Source organism: Mytilus edulis, chromosome 10, assembly GCF_963676685.1.
Source record: "Mytilus edulis chromosome 10, xbMytEdul2.2, whole genome shotgun sequence".
NCBI classification, from domain to species: Eukaryota; Metazoa; Mollusca; class Bivalvia; order Mytilida; family Mytilidae; genus Mytilus; species Mytilus edulis.
This window is the reverse complement of record NC_092353.1, coordinates 57,494,929-57,510,099: the sequence shown is the minus strand read 5'-3', so window position 1 is coordinate 57,510,099 and position 15,171 is coordinate 57,494,929. Positions and strand designations below refer to the sequence as shown.

General features: G+C 32.3%; 1 protein-coding gene across 3 annotated transcripts; it reads right to left on the bottom strand.

The window, feature by feature from the left end:
- Positions 1-1,669: 1,669 nt before the first annotated feature.
- LOC139491531 (uncharacterized) lies at positions 1,670-14,714 on the bottom strand. 3 transcript variants are annotated; one of them, XM_071279270.1, is made up of 6 exons: positions 14,592-14,714; positions 9,028-9,440; positions 7,335-7,567; positions 6,201-6,437; positions 3,754-3,919; positions 1,670-2,758 (listed from the first exon to the last, which is right to left on the bottom strand). In XM_071279270.1, the coding sequence occupies exons 2-6, from the start codon at positions 9,410-9,412 to the stop codon at positions 1,689-1,691; spliced, it is 2,091 nt and encodes a 696-aa protein (XP_071135371.1). In that variant the 5' UTR covers positions 9,413-9,440; positions 14,592-14,714; the 3' UTR covers positions 1,670-1,688. The 3 variants fall into 3 exon arrangements, with proteins under 3 accessions (XP_071135371.1, XP_071135370.1, XP_071135372.1); XM_071279269.1 differs by having other exon boundaries at positions 9,028-9,444; positions 14,592-14,697; XM_071279271.1 differs by having other exon boundaries at positions 14,580-14,695.
- Positions 14,715-15,171: the final 457 nt, after the last annotated feature.

The following is a 15,171-nucleotide window of genomic DNA, read 5'->3' as shown; positions in this document are numbered from 1 at the left end:
TACGTATTCGATCTTGACTTTCAAAATAATCATCAAATATCGATATATTTATACGTAATTAAGACAAATAGATGAATACTGAGAATTATAGTAGTAATACATTTTTGTACATAAGCATATATCCAAGTATGTGTTGCTATTGTCAGCTATTAACACTAGGGGTCCTACGATCTGTCGTCATTTGTATTTTGACATTGCACGTCATATTTTTTTTTTCAGTTTTGACGTATTTACACCAACTCTATTTGGTACACGACTTTATGCTATCTGGTAATATAATTGCATGTGATTAAAGTTTTACGTTCCATGTTACATAGTTCAAAAGACTTCACTAATAACCAAATAAAACAGAATTGTACTGCCTTTTCATTGTTCAGGAGAAATTTATACATTCTAAATACTTTAGCAGAGACAAATGGACAACTGAAAAGTTTTTAACGCACATATTTGTTCATGATACTATCTCACATGGTGTAAGAAATTCTGAGGACTATCTTCTTTTTCACCCTGAGAACCATACAAAGATTGGTATGAACATTTCGATTCCATTGATCTTTTTTCATACATGTAGAATCATGATTCGAGTTTCAAGTTTCTATCCATAGCAGTTCATAAGAATTGGTGTGTCCATACTTCTACCAATAAGGCTAAATCGAAATGTCTGAACCAGTGACACAAAATATAAATGGGCAATGTACTCACTGGACACAAATGATGCCTCTGCTTGCCTATAAAGATTTACAGGGGAAAAAATCAAGTACCACAAAAGTGACGCTATCCAAATTCGTAGTCGAAGTGAGTTTTTTGGTAATTATCACTGAGTATAAAATTCATAATATTTGGTTCAAGTTAAATAAAGATAGACAATGAAAACCGAAAATCCAGCATTTTTTTCATTATAAAAGGGATATTACTCAAGAAGAGTAAAAGTCACGCCAAAAAAAATCAAACTTAATTTGTGTTTTGTGGTAATAAAGCATCGTGCATAGGTTTCATAAAATTTGGTTGAGTCAAAGAAACGTGAGAGAACGGAGACCTATTACGTGACGTACGTAAGGGTAAAACTTAATTACCCCTACGTATAAAAACATATGTTTAGTCATAACATTATGCCAATTTTCTATATTCTGCGATTTGTGGTTGTTGAAGTTTTTCCGGAATTACACAATATTAAGACATAAGACGTCCGATCAACATCGAAACCATGGCGTACAACAGAAACATGAGAAATACAAACAAGCCCTAAACATTTTCAAAAGAAACATTCAAATTTATACGCTGACAACGCCATGGCAAAAAATCTCAAATCAACGAAAAGACAAATAAAATGCAACAAACTACAAATTGGAAAACTAAGACTGAATAATACGCAATTCGCAAATGTAATGCACCGAATTGCCTAGGTACCGACACAAATTGTTCTGTCGTACATGATTCGTAGTGTGCTTAATAATGTTAATTATGAATCTATTATCAATATACATATACGAAATTTAAGAATGTTCTTCCGTTATATGTGATATCATTGCAGAGCTAGTTTCCATCAAAATACAATATGATACTCGGAAAAGGAGACAACTTCAACTATTATCCCAGAACTATATCAATGCATGTACTTTCATGACTTTATATCTTATGGAATAAAATTAAATTCTTGCCTTGTTAAGCATGTTAAGAGGAACTTTATTTTATATTTCTTGAGACATAATGAGTGAAAACTCTTCTTGTGACGTATAAACAGACGACAGAGTCATTGTAGAAACATCCGCGTCAAAAATAGGTCTTTGGCAAACAGATGATTTGGCGAACCTCACATAAACGTGAGTACTATTGAGACAATCTGTCTGGCACCATCTTAAAAGAAGCTTTGAAAGTTTTGAAGAATGAAAACTCATTATCAAATTTTCCAAATAAATTTTCACTCTTTTTTCTTCGATTTCAAGTTCAGGATCCTCGTCACAAGTTGAAAACAAATACACAATTTTGTCAAATAAGGATAATGCAGATGGGGTTAATGATGAATAAAACATGAACACATCTTTTTCTTCAACGTTCTGAAATAAATTTCCATGAACTGTTTGTAAACCAGATCTAATTTGTGATAAACACCAATATGGTCTTTGAATCAGTGAAAATTTCGCTAATTTCATTAAACACTCGTTTAAGGTACTTGGTTCAGGTTTTGTTGTGTTTCCATAGGAACGAAGAGTCCGACAAAGATTTACCTGTGTAGTTAGGTCGAATATTGCAACCCCAGATCGTATTTCTGCTTTCGCTGCAGCAACAACGTTTTTCTGGCCATCGGACAACACCTTTTGAAATGACTCTGCAAGCTGTTTATCTGAAACGGTGTCTGTTATAATGATGGAACAGCAAGCTTGTGAAAACCTGACGGGCCAATAATTTTGAAGAATTAACCCATGATACATCACTCGACCGAGAATCAGAAAAATATCTTCAGGCATATCAGAAGAACATAAAGGAATCTTTTCCCTATCTCCTTCGAAACATAAATCAAAGATTTCGTCCCAAAATCTGACTAAATATGGCTGAATCGGATTTTGCTGATGTCTTTCGTTTTCGTTCACCACGTGGTTTATGCAGCAGACGACAACTTTGTGTTCTAAGATATTCAAATATTGTCTGTACACTTGCAAAATACTATGCACCAAATCATTATCGTCGATGTGGATATAAAATACATTGTCTTTTAACTGGTTCCTCAAATATTCAGTTCTTTCAAAAATACCAAAGAGATCTAAAAGAGAAAGTGAGTATATTGATGGGGATCCTTCATTTTAATATTTTAAAACCATTCTCTATACTTGTTGCCGATTATTCTCTATTCTTTTTTCTATCCTTTTTTCTCTATATTCCTGTATTTTTGTCCAGCAAACCCCAACCACACCGTCAGAAAATAAAAGATTCTGGACCCATGGCACACAATAAAGGGAGAGGTATCATATTTTTTATAGTCTAGTTTTATTAGTTTAGCATTTACAATAAATTCCTACATGCTTTGAACATTCAAGGAAAGTAGATCATGACGGAAGATTGGTCAAATCAAAGCCTTAAACATGTTAAAGGACAGGACAAATATGAATAATGAAACATTCGTGAACAATTCTCTGATTCTGATACTATTAATTGAGTATCTAAAATAAAACCCTTAGCAGAATTGTATTTATACAAACATCGGAAAATATTTAATTATTTTTGTTAATTAATGATATAATACTCAAAATCGGAGTACCAGAGATCACTCCAAGTATTTGGTTGGATTCGGTTTTGGGCATGCAGACTTTAGTTTTTATGTTGTGATTTGCGTACAAAAGTACAGCTGTTTGTTTGTTTGTCTTTCTATATTTAAGCCATGATAGCGTAGTTTATTTTTTAATATGAGTTGGAATCTGGGAACAGTATTTATGTTCCTATTTTTAATAGTCCTTTTTGTATCTTTCGCCTCCCTTTAATAGTGTATGTCCGACAATTTGTCGCCGAAGCATAAAAGTTAAATAGTCTAAAATTTTAATGATAGGAAGAGAGTCCTTTTGTTTGTTACCTTTGAGATTTCAGAAAATTAATTTGTGCATGAAGCAAAAAGTCAAATCAAATATTCTATTTATACGATATATTTGAGATGATTCTTTTTTTTAACATTTCATGTGATCACTAAATATGCGGTAACCAGTAAAAGGTCGACGTCAAGTATGCTAGAAAAATAAACATTATCAACGAAATATTAGTTTATACCTTTGAGACCTGCTGGCTGTGACGTATCAGCCTCTTTGTGAGTTGTGTCACGTGGTAACTCCTCCTGAATCACTTTACTAGAACTAACTGTTGTTTCCATTTCGGCATCACTACTGTCCGTTTCTATCTTAATTACGAACTGTTCAGTTTCAGTGACTTCAGGGTTCTTTTAAAGAAACACAATAATACATAAATGATTAACATACGAGGTATATGTGAAAAAGACGTACAGCAACCAAAACAAAAAAATATTTGTTATTATTATTATTTACCCTGATCGATACCAAATGTTGAACAGTGAATCATTAGTCTCTTTTTTTAATACAGAGCTTTTACGTACAAGTAAATGAATCCAATAAACAGGAAGCTGATAATTTATGTTTATAAAATGTATCACTCAGAATTAAATTGTCAATAAAACCTTACTACCAAGTTTCGGCAAGATTTGATTTATGACACACTTTTATTCATAGCCTATATATATATACGAAGAAGTTAATAAGCGATAAATTTCGTATCAAATCATACTGCATGGTATGCCAACATGACGCTCTAGGGAGTAGTTCTTGAGAAAACTACATTATTCTTTTGTATAATTATAAGTCTCTCTGTTGTACATGTATATTCTAAACTTTTTGGTTTATAGTGTGTTCTTTTTTTATTTATATCTACTCCCTAAAACAAAGTCATTTAGTATGATGTCTTGATTTTCCATAGAAACGAATTATCCAATGTTTTCACAACAGTAAAATTCGAAGCGATGTTTTAGTTGCGAAATTTATAATTACAGTTACCATTTGAGAACAACCACATTATCATATCAAATAGTCATAACAATAACCACCGTGTATCATCGGTACAGCGAATAAAGCTGTATAGATATATCGAAAGGTGAAAGGCTATATACCGTACATGCATTCAACTATGCACCGTACAGAAGGATTTATGTGGTCAGCTATACACCGTACATAACGATTCTTATCAGAATAAGATATCGAAAAAAAAAATAACATATATATGTATGAAAGATTTCGATGCCAATTATTGAAACAATTATGCTTATTACGCACACACAGTGGTCTCCTATCAGAAAAAGAGTTGCAATGAATATAGAATTATATCGGGCGAGACGAGCGTCAACTTCTTTGACAAGTATTTGCACATGTTTTAAGTAAGCGTTCTTGTTTTTGGAAAATGATGAGACTTCTCTAATCATCATCCTACGTCCAAATCATTTTTTTAAACAACAATTATGTTTAGATTGAAGTACACATTGATATTATGTAAACAAAACAAAGATTTTTATACCGTGTCAGGAAAAAAAAAACCGATCTCGATCGCTTAGTAAGTACCTTTATCTTACCTCCTATACATTTCTAGGAATATGATTGGTTAAAAGCGTCCTCGTTGAAACCGTGTATATTTAATATTATGTTAGTTGGGAGGCGGGGCTTATTTCATAGACGGTTAGAAGTGGAAGTTACGTCCCTTTATATTCCATATAAGGTAATAAGGAAGCGGGGCTTATTTCATACACGGTTAGTAGTGGTGTCCCTTTAGAAAAACAAAACAGTACTGAGAAAAAATCTTAAAGGTTGCAACAGACGAAGAAAGTGATGATTAAGTGAAATAAATTCATAAAACACATTTAAATCTAACAAGTTGTCATTGTTTGTTATCTGTTTTTGTAGGATCAAAGGAAGTAGTTTCTTAATCATGTTAATGCCAACTGTATTGAAGACTTGCTCATTTTGATAGGTCACTAGTCTTAAATTTTACACGTTAAGATAGTCGGTAAGATAAATTCGTTACATAGTGTGCTAGTGACTTAATACGGTATAAGGTCACTAGCACACTATGTAACTAATAATATCCGCTGTTCCAAGTGATAACCATGACAACAATTAAAACAAACATAAATAAAGAGCTGCGCCATGAGCGCACGATACCACATGACGAACGGATGGACCAAAGAACAGATGTATGGATGAAAAGACGGCCGACGGACAGACGGATAACGGAATACCATAATATGTTCCGTAAACGGGCGTATAAAATCCTTTTTTTTTATTTTCGATTAAGGTAATATGCTAATAGTACAAAATAGACGTCAGCGGAAGAACTTTCACAACTAATTATCCGATAAAACAAAACTCTCGCTATGTTTTATTACATAGTATATAAAAATAAATACGAGTCATGTACATTTATCTATCTTTAGTTAATACTATAGTTAGAGACAATCATTCTTGATCTAAAACATAAGTTTTAACATCCCAGCATCAAAACCATATACACATATTTATAATCAGAAAAGGTATTTTGGTTTATTGTAAAATACCAAGCCTTAGAGAACGAAGAATGAACATATTTATGATAGTATAACATGTATAAAGCTGAGTTTTATAAATTTCACATAAATGAAATAATCTCATCGAAATAAGTACCTTATTGTGAGATTCATGAGAGAGAATCGTATTTACGCTGGAGGTTATAGCGTCTGTTAGTTGCTGCTGTTGATCGGAATAGTGCAATGAAGTATCGTCTGGTTGGTGTGTTTGGCTTGAATTTATAGCACCGTCTTTGTTTCTTGAACTAACCATCGCTGAATATTCAAACAAGTACTCTTCTGGTCCACTAGCATATCTGTATAAGGTTCCTGGTGGTCTATCGCTTGTATCATCCTGCAAAATATTTAACAAATACAGGTTTCAAAACGCAGGCTGTTTTGTTTATATGAGGGTAAGGATGGGGGTAAGGATACGGGTTCTTAATTTGTAAATTCTGTTCATGTTTTTTGCAATTCTTCTTCTATTTTCTTACACATGATATAAGTTGGGCCAAAAATTCTCCTTTCTTACACATGTTATAGGTTGGGACAAATGTTTTCTTTTCTGTCACAAGTTATAAGCTGGACCCAATATTATCTTTTCTTTCGTTTCGGCTTAATATTAAATGTATCTGTTCAGTTGATTGTTCTGTGCTAGCTATATTTTCACCCATTCGGACTCTTTTGAACATGTTGAACTTATTTCTATCGAATCACCTAAATACTTCGTTTGGTTTCTTTCACAGCAGTGACAATTAGACTTGATAAAGTGTACACGAACAGGTAAATAATGAGACGGTTTAAAAATGCATAACTTATTTCTCAATGTTTTTTTCTTCTTCTGTAAAATACATTCGCGAGTGTTTCTCTTTAGCAATCGAATGCCGAAAAACTCCGAACAAATGTGTTATACAAACTGTAAACATTCTCCACAATCCCTACAACCCGGTCCAGTAAATATTCTTGAAACAACGGTCCTTATAAATTGATTATTTTTTTTATGATGGACTGTTTTTTTTTTGGCTTGGCATTCAACAGGATTTTCATTAATACTGTGCACAACTTTTGAACCTTCGTTGTCTTTTTTTTTTTAAAGCAATCGTGTTTGTGATAAAGATTTTATGAGATATCAGAGTGACGTTGCCCATTCGTTTGATGTGTTTTATCCTTTGATTTTGCCATTTGATTAGGGACTTTCCGTTTTGAATTTTCCTCTGAGTTCAGTATATTTGTGATTTTACTTTTTACTTACATAAGGAATTATAATCAAGCTGCCCTGGTATTTCGTGTCTTTGATAGCTCGTGGTGTATAGGTAGGTATCCGCAACAGACGTCTTTGTTTATCTATCTTGTAAATGTCGTAGTTTTTCTTGTCAAGCTTAGGGTAGGTGTTCCGCAAAAAGGAGTCAAATCCTCTTTGTGTTAAATTTAGATTTAATTTTGTCCTTGATGGTAATCCTGAGTTGTAGTCATTTTGTGGGTATCCTTTAAAAAAAAGAACAATAATGTATATATCCGTATAATCAATTTTCAAAAGGTTCATATTATATTGAAATAAATGTTTTACCTGATAAATTTTATTAAATTTTCTCATCGTGAAAAAAGGATATACAAGTATGAACATGAAGTATAACAAATCAGATGGCTGAAAGTGAGACAAAATCCAATTAAACATCTATTTATCAAAGTTCCTCTTTAGCTGCAAGAGATAACATCTTGGGTCTTACCACCACGACGCGTCATTGATTGGTCTAATCAGTTGGAGTTTCATGTAGCAAGATGTCTTAGCGCACAATAGACATTTTGATGTTCTCTTTTATGATCTATCCTAGGAAGCCAAATACATGATTAATGAATCGAATAATGGCTGCTTTACAAAACACGGCAACCATTTCCCATTCAAGACAATATGTATATTTATAACATCTTTTGAATAAACATGTACGCTGTGTCGCTTTTAATCCGCATGCATGACGGCAATACAATTAGAATGAAATTCAAAACAGTGTGGCTGTGGCCATTGATTGACACATTAAATTCATCCATTGACTGGGACAATTTACGTGAACGTTTGTATGTAACGACCACTGTTCAGGACGTACCTACGATAGACATTTAAACTGTGGGGTCACCAAAGGTTTCTTAACGCCTTTAATTATAAAATAATTCGAAAAATTAATCAGGAATAACCTTTATGTTTTGATTTATATAATTGATATACATCAAAACATCGTGTTATTTCTGATTAATTTTTCGAATTACTTTATTAAGGTGTTGAGAACCTTTGGTGACCCCATAGTTTAAGTGTCTTTAAAAAGTACATAGTGAGCAGTGGTCGTTACATACAAACGTTCACCTAAATCAATCAATCCACAGCCACACTGTTTTGAATTTCATTCTAATACCGTTTTAAAGTTTTTAAACTGAACCACATTATCTCCTCACGGTAGGAAAATACGTCCAGGAGCAACCATTCAACTTCAAGGGGGTATGGTTTTCTCTGTCATTTTCAGAATTATTTTTTTTCGTGCAAAGCTTAGTTTTTCAACGGTATCCTTCAACTTCTTTTTTCAATATTTAACACTATAAGGTATGTTGAAAAATGGATTTCTTTTTTGTCATTTGCTTGACCAGTATATATTTTTTTCATCAAATTGGGGCTCAGAATATTTTTTTCAGAAAAAAAAAAGAATTTAGCAATTTTCCCATTTGTATAAATCTAGAATGGTAAAAGTAATCCAACCCAAATTCAATCTTGGTCTTTGTTTTGTGGTATTAACATGATTAAGCACTGTGTTTACATAATTTTCAAAACATTTGGTTGAAGCAAACTTAAGTTAAAGAACGCCCTCCGCTACGACGGGGGCATAAATACCTTCAACAGAATGGAATGTCATCGTACTCGAACGCAGCTTCCGAACTGTAACAAACAAATATTCTCTTACCAAATCCTTGGTCTTGATGCTGCTTCACAACAGCTCTCTCAGTTTCATCTGAAGATGAAAATCTTGGTAACTTAGAAGATTTATCTGGTAGGCAGTATATGTATCTCTGGAAAGAAGCCTTTTCTTTCGGTCCTCTTTTGGATTTGGTCCCTTGCATAACCTTTAATGCTTGTAAAATCTTAGGATTTGTTGTATTTAGTCCCATTTTTGTCATAACATTCAGCGCGTTTGTGGGCGGCATATGTTTCCTGTTGGTTGTGGTTGTTTGTCTGGGAATTGGAATGGTAGGAAAGCTAGGTGCTGATGTTACTTCTGTTATCATCACGTCATTGTCGTCTTCGTCGACAGGTGTCGCTTCTTGAGGTTGGTTTCTTTGATCTGACATTGTTGGAGTTATGTGATACCATTAAATTCTATCTAAAAATAATAAATTATTAATTGTCATTCTAACATTAAGGGCATTAGTGCTAACAATAAACTAAAGTAACAATTGTGTAAATACAAATAGATATTAAGATACATGGGCACTGCGTTTAGAAGTAGCATTACAACATTGTTTAAATGCCGTTCACGGCAGATGGTAGTACTTTTCGAAACTGCTGTCCGCGGTATCGTTTATCTTTAAACACGGGTGCTATAAAGGATTAGGGTCTGCTTATTCTTTCGGAGCGCCTGAGATCATACCCATATTTTGATGGGACTTGTGTTGCTCAAACTTTTGTTTTCTATAGCAATTGTAATGTTTTGGGAACTTGTATTTTCCATGTTTACATCGTCTTTCTGTGTTTTTATTGTGACTATGAGTTTTGAACATGTTGAATATATATGCCCTTGGTATCCTCTTACTTTTTCAACGTATAGTCTTGTGTACGCTCGCTTTTAGGTAGTTTATTGGTGGTATAAAGATAAATATATAAGGTTTTTCGGCACATTTTGATTTAACAATGTTTATTCGTACAAAAGTTTAGCTTTTAAATCCTTATTTGATTCAAAATAAAATAATGTAAGGAACAAATTATTATCAATATTCCATTGAACAAAGTCATGGAAGTCAATAATATGAACGTATCTGTTTCTAAAGTTTCTGGTGATCCCCTACACAATGGCCTCATTAAGGGACGGTCGTTTGATTTTTCTTTGGAAATGGGAGGTGGGGTCAGGAGGATTTATTTTAAGGAATATATAAAGCATTGTAAAGGGGGCGGGAATATGTTTTTTTCTAAAAAAAAAATATTCTGATCCCCAATTTGATTTGGGAGGGGGGGAGAGATATTGTGGTCAAGTAGATGACAAAAAAAATATTCTGATTCCAGATTTCCCAATACCTTATTTATAAAGCGTTAAATATTGAAGAAAAAACAAACAGTCCATAATCCCTCCCCGTCTGAAGTGAAATGGTACATGTAGTTGCCTTACCGCGGTAGTAAAACTCCCGCTCTTTATTTCAGTAGACACATATTGCAGAACCTATCGATAGGATTGATTGATAATTTCTTTTTTTGTGTCTTAAATATGCATGAAATATTTGCCACTGGACGTTATGTAAATAATAATTATTCTCACGCATGAGTAGTTAAATATATTGTGAGAGATTTTCTATCCCGGTAGACGTAAGCGTCATACACTTCTATTTCATTGGACAATATGGCACTCGTTTTTTACACAGTAACTTATGATATCAAATACTAGTAAACAAATGTTTCAAGTTTTTCAGTCCCCTTGAAGTGAAATGGTAGTTGCCTTACCGCGGCAGTAAAACTCCCGCTCTTTATTCCAGTAGACACAGATTACAGAACCTATCGATAGGATTGATTGATTATTTCTTTTTCTTGTCTTAAATATACATGAAATATTTGCCACTGGACGTTATGTAAATATAATAATTATTCTCACGCATGAGTAGTTAAATATATTGTAAGAGATTTTCTATCCCGGTAGACGTAAGCGTCATACACTTCTATTTCATTGGACAATATGGCACTCGTTTTTTATACAGTAACTTATGATATCAAATACTAGTAAACAAATGTTTCAAGTTTTTCAGTCCCCTTGAAGTGAAATGGTAGTTGCCTTACCGCGGCAGTAAAACTCCCGCTCTTTATTCCAGTAGACACAGATTGCAGAACCTATCGATAGGATTGATTGATTATTTCTTTTTCTTGTCTTAAATATACATGAAATATTTGCCACTGGACGTTATGTAAATATAATAATTATTCTCACGCATGAGTAGTTAAATATATTGTAAGAGATTTTCTATCCCGGTAGACGTAAGCGTCATACACTCCTATTTCATTTGGACAATATGGCACTCATTTTACAGTAACTTAATATGATATCAAATACTAGTAAACACATGTTTCAAGTAAACATTCTTTTCTTTTACAGCAATTTCCTTATCCTTGTAGAGTAAAACTTTGACAGGTTTGCTAGCTCTGTTTGTATAAATGTTTATTCAAGCTTTGTAATTAACATTGACATCTTCAAACAATATATATATATAGGCATATCTCAACTTGTATATTATATTTAAATTTGATTGGACGTTTTCCCAATCACAATTGTACAATATGCAAACAAAGCAAGCAGGTAAACCAAAGTCTTGATTGACATGCATTAGGAAATTAGCTGTAAATCCAATATATATCGCATCTACATGTATCATGTCTATCATGCATATGATTATTGAGATATATAAGGCCGGTAGCACTACGAGTCAAACTCAAATATCAATAATGTTAAGAAAGGATGTACACAACATTTATAAGATTTCACTTGGGATTTGTCTAGTACTGTATAGACGTTACTCACGTTATTGCGTCAATACCGTGTAATCAACCAGTCCACACTAATAAACAGCTTTTCTATGAAATCATAACAGTTAAGTTATATAAAATTTATACCCATAGACTAGACAGGTAAATACTATTCCTAAAAGAACCAACAAATTGTTTTATCATATTTTACAATAGTCTAAATGAAAATAAGGACAACATATTGACAAAACGTCAAAAATATGCGTGTCAGACGTAACAGACTCTACGCATAATAACTTTAGCAGGGGTGTTTGTGTACTTCAAAACAGTGTTATTCGCGAAAATTCGAATGAATGATATGCTTTATATATAAAGTATCACAATATATAACTGAATATGCGTTCCTGTTACGACCAACGCTGTTTTTTTGTTGTTTTTTTTTGGCAAAAACACAGTGTTCATTATGGTCAGATTTAGGAAAATGTTAAGTTATCAAAATTTAAAGGTTTTAAAATATAAGATTATATGGAATTTCGTTTGTATAAATTATGCTCACAAAAGTACATAGATAGACCATATCAAAATCGAATTTTTGCAGCACTCGCACCACATATACATGATATAAAAATGCAACGGTTTCTGGCAAATGTCTTGCAAGATGTCCAATGTCGGATTTCGCCGCTTTTTACAAATAAACTACTATCATTTGCGACGTTATTGATTGAAAATTTAGATTTGATGCATGCTAAATAGTGCTTTTCCGTGATTGTACTTTAACTCTACAAAACAGTTACATACTTTTTGATAATAAGCAAAGTCAAAACAACTTCGATTTCAAAGAAATGAAATGTCTTGCAAGTTTGTCCACTGGACGATTTTCATACGTTTTCAACGTTGTCGATTCGGTACATTATTTATGGTGGATCATCTGTATATATTTCCTCAAATAGAATTTTCTTGATAGTCAGATACTATCAACAAGACCACAAAGTATAAACAAAATTCCGATGACTGGGGTTGTTCGTTTAGATGAGGTTCTTAAGTTGTGGAATAGTTGTGTATTTCGAGAGGATAAAAACCACTCTTTTACAAATTTTCAAACTTGGGATGCTTAAATCTGCGATTTATTTTTATTTCTCTGCAATAAGATTCATATGTTTAAAACTTGAATGTGAAAACAAAATTGGGCTTGCAGCCTCTCACAGTGGCGGATCCAGAAAATTTCATAAGTGAGGGCCCACTGACTGACCTAAGAGGGGGCCGCTCCAGTCACGCTTCAGTGATTCCCTATATGAGCCCCCTGCCCCCCCCCCCCCCTAAATCCGCCTCTGTCTCAATACCATACTAAGATTGTAAACATATAGGATGAATATAATCAATATAATAAACCTTTTTTTCTGACAATCGTTTCATTTCTTACTCTGATTGTTCCATTATTAAAGAAGGTAAAGTGAATTTTATAAACAAGCCCGTTTAACTTGTAATTCCCGACAACCTTTTTTTAAATTAAAGAAAAACATATATCTTCTTCCTTTTCGGATCTAAATGGGGAAACATTGCATTTTATTACGTTTTATGTCAATTGGTATCTGGAAGAGAGTTGTCTCATTGTCACTCATCATACCGTATATATCTTTGCATTTCATATAGACTTATAGATTACCGAAATACGATAAAAAAAAATATATTTTGTTTTTTGTTGCTTACGTTACTTTCAGTGGGAAATATTTCATGCATATTCAGTACAACCAAACATTAAGAAGTATCCACATTGATGTGCAAAACAAAAATTGCAAGCGAAATAAAAAAAAAATATCCCCAATAATCATTAATCGCCGTAAAACGTAAAACGTAAAACTTTAACGTTACTATTTGAGACGCAATATCGTCACACAAATCCTTGATTTCACGTATAAACATGATAAATATATTTAAATTTCTACACTTAGTTTTTTCAATTCACACATGCACTGTACTATGTTTCTTGCAGGTTCCTAAATTGTTTAAAATATGTTGAATAAATAATTATATTTTCTTTATCAAATATTCTTCCATCCTTACCATTCTTATACTGTGAATTCGAATCTTTACATAACTTGATTATAAAACCTCATCTCGATGTTTACTTTTACCATAAACATGATAAAACTTTATAGGAGCTAAACATTTATTTACACAACGGCAAATCGTGTGGTATACACAAAAAGACGGTTTCACTAAAGACAACATTTGTCGCTTTAAATGTGTTATTAGCTAATAAATCTTAGATATGAAATATTGAAAGCTTTATACAATACAAATTTGTAGTTCGTACCTTATCTTTCTAATTATGACGGAAAATAAGATTAATTGAAATCAATTATAAATATCTATAAATAAATACATGTATAAGCAATCATCCAGCAATCAATCAATGTATTATATATATATATATAAATATAATAATAATAGTGTTATTTACATCATAAAGGAAAGAAATTGTTTTGCATATTATAGTCTTAACATACAGCCGGTTGGTAATTATCCACGGAATAATAAAACAATCTTTGACACAGCCAAGTGAGCTAAAATAAGAATAACATAAAATATCACAAATCGTGAATAATATTTATTGCACATGTTGCAGTAATATCAAAGTAATCGATGCAGGATAACAAAACATGATGTTTAAATAATTGTTATTATTTATACAACTCACACTGAAATGGATTTTCTAGTATGCATTATACACAAAGTTAAAACCGATTGTGTCCATTTAAATAATGTGGTTTAGATAAATATAATTAAGCAAGAAACTTATCAGCTTACCTTTTGTGACTGTACACAAAATATACACTTTGAATAAAATGGCGTCGTGTGTGTACCTCTTAAAATAGAATTTATTTGCATACCGAACTACTAGTGTAATTCTATTTATTCGAAATTTACACGATTGATATTATTTTTAATAAACTTTATTGAAAAGCACTTTACGCCCATATGGACCAATGGCTTAAAACATTATACATAATATACAGTTTACATAAAACAATGAAAATAAACAATGGACACACTTTGAACTATAATTTGTCTTTTTTTTTAAATCAATATATATATATATATATATATAAGAGATTCAAATTATATCAAGGACTCCCTGATATTATTCGTTAGATAATTACATTTTAACTGGTCGTCATAGCGACAGTGTATAACCCAGATTTATCAATTCGCTAGCAGACGATTGTTATTGAACGTGTAAACTGATATAAGTCGATATTCAAATACTGATTGATAAACTTAAATGTCTCATTGATATATACACGCAACATATTATATCTTTTATTAATATATTTATCGAAGTTAAAAATACTTTTATTTATTTTACAATATTTTTTTATAACATTAT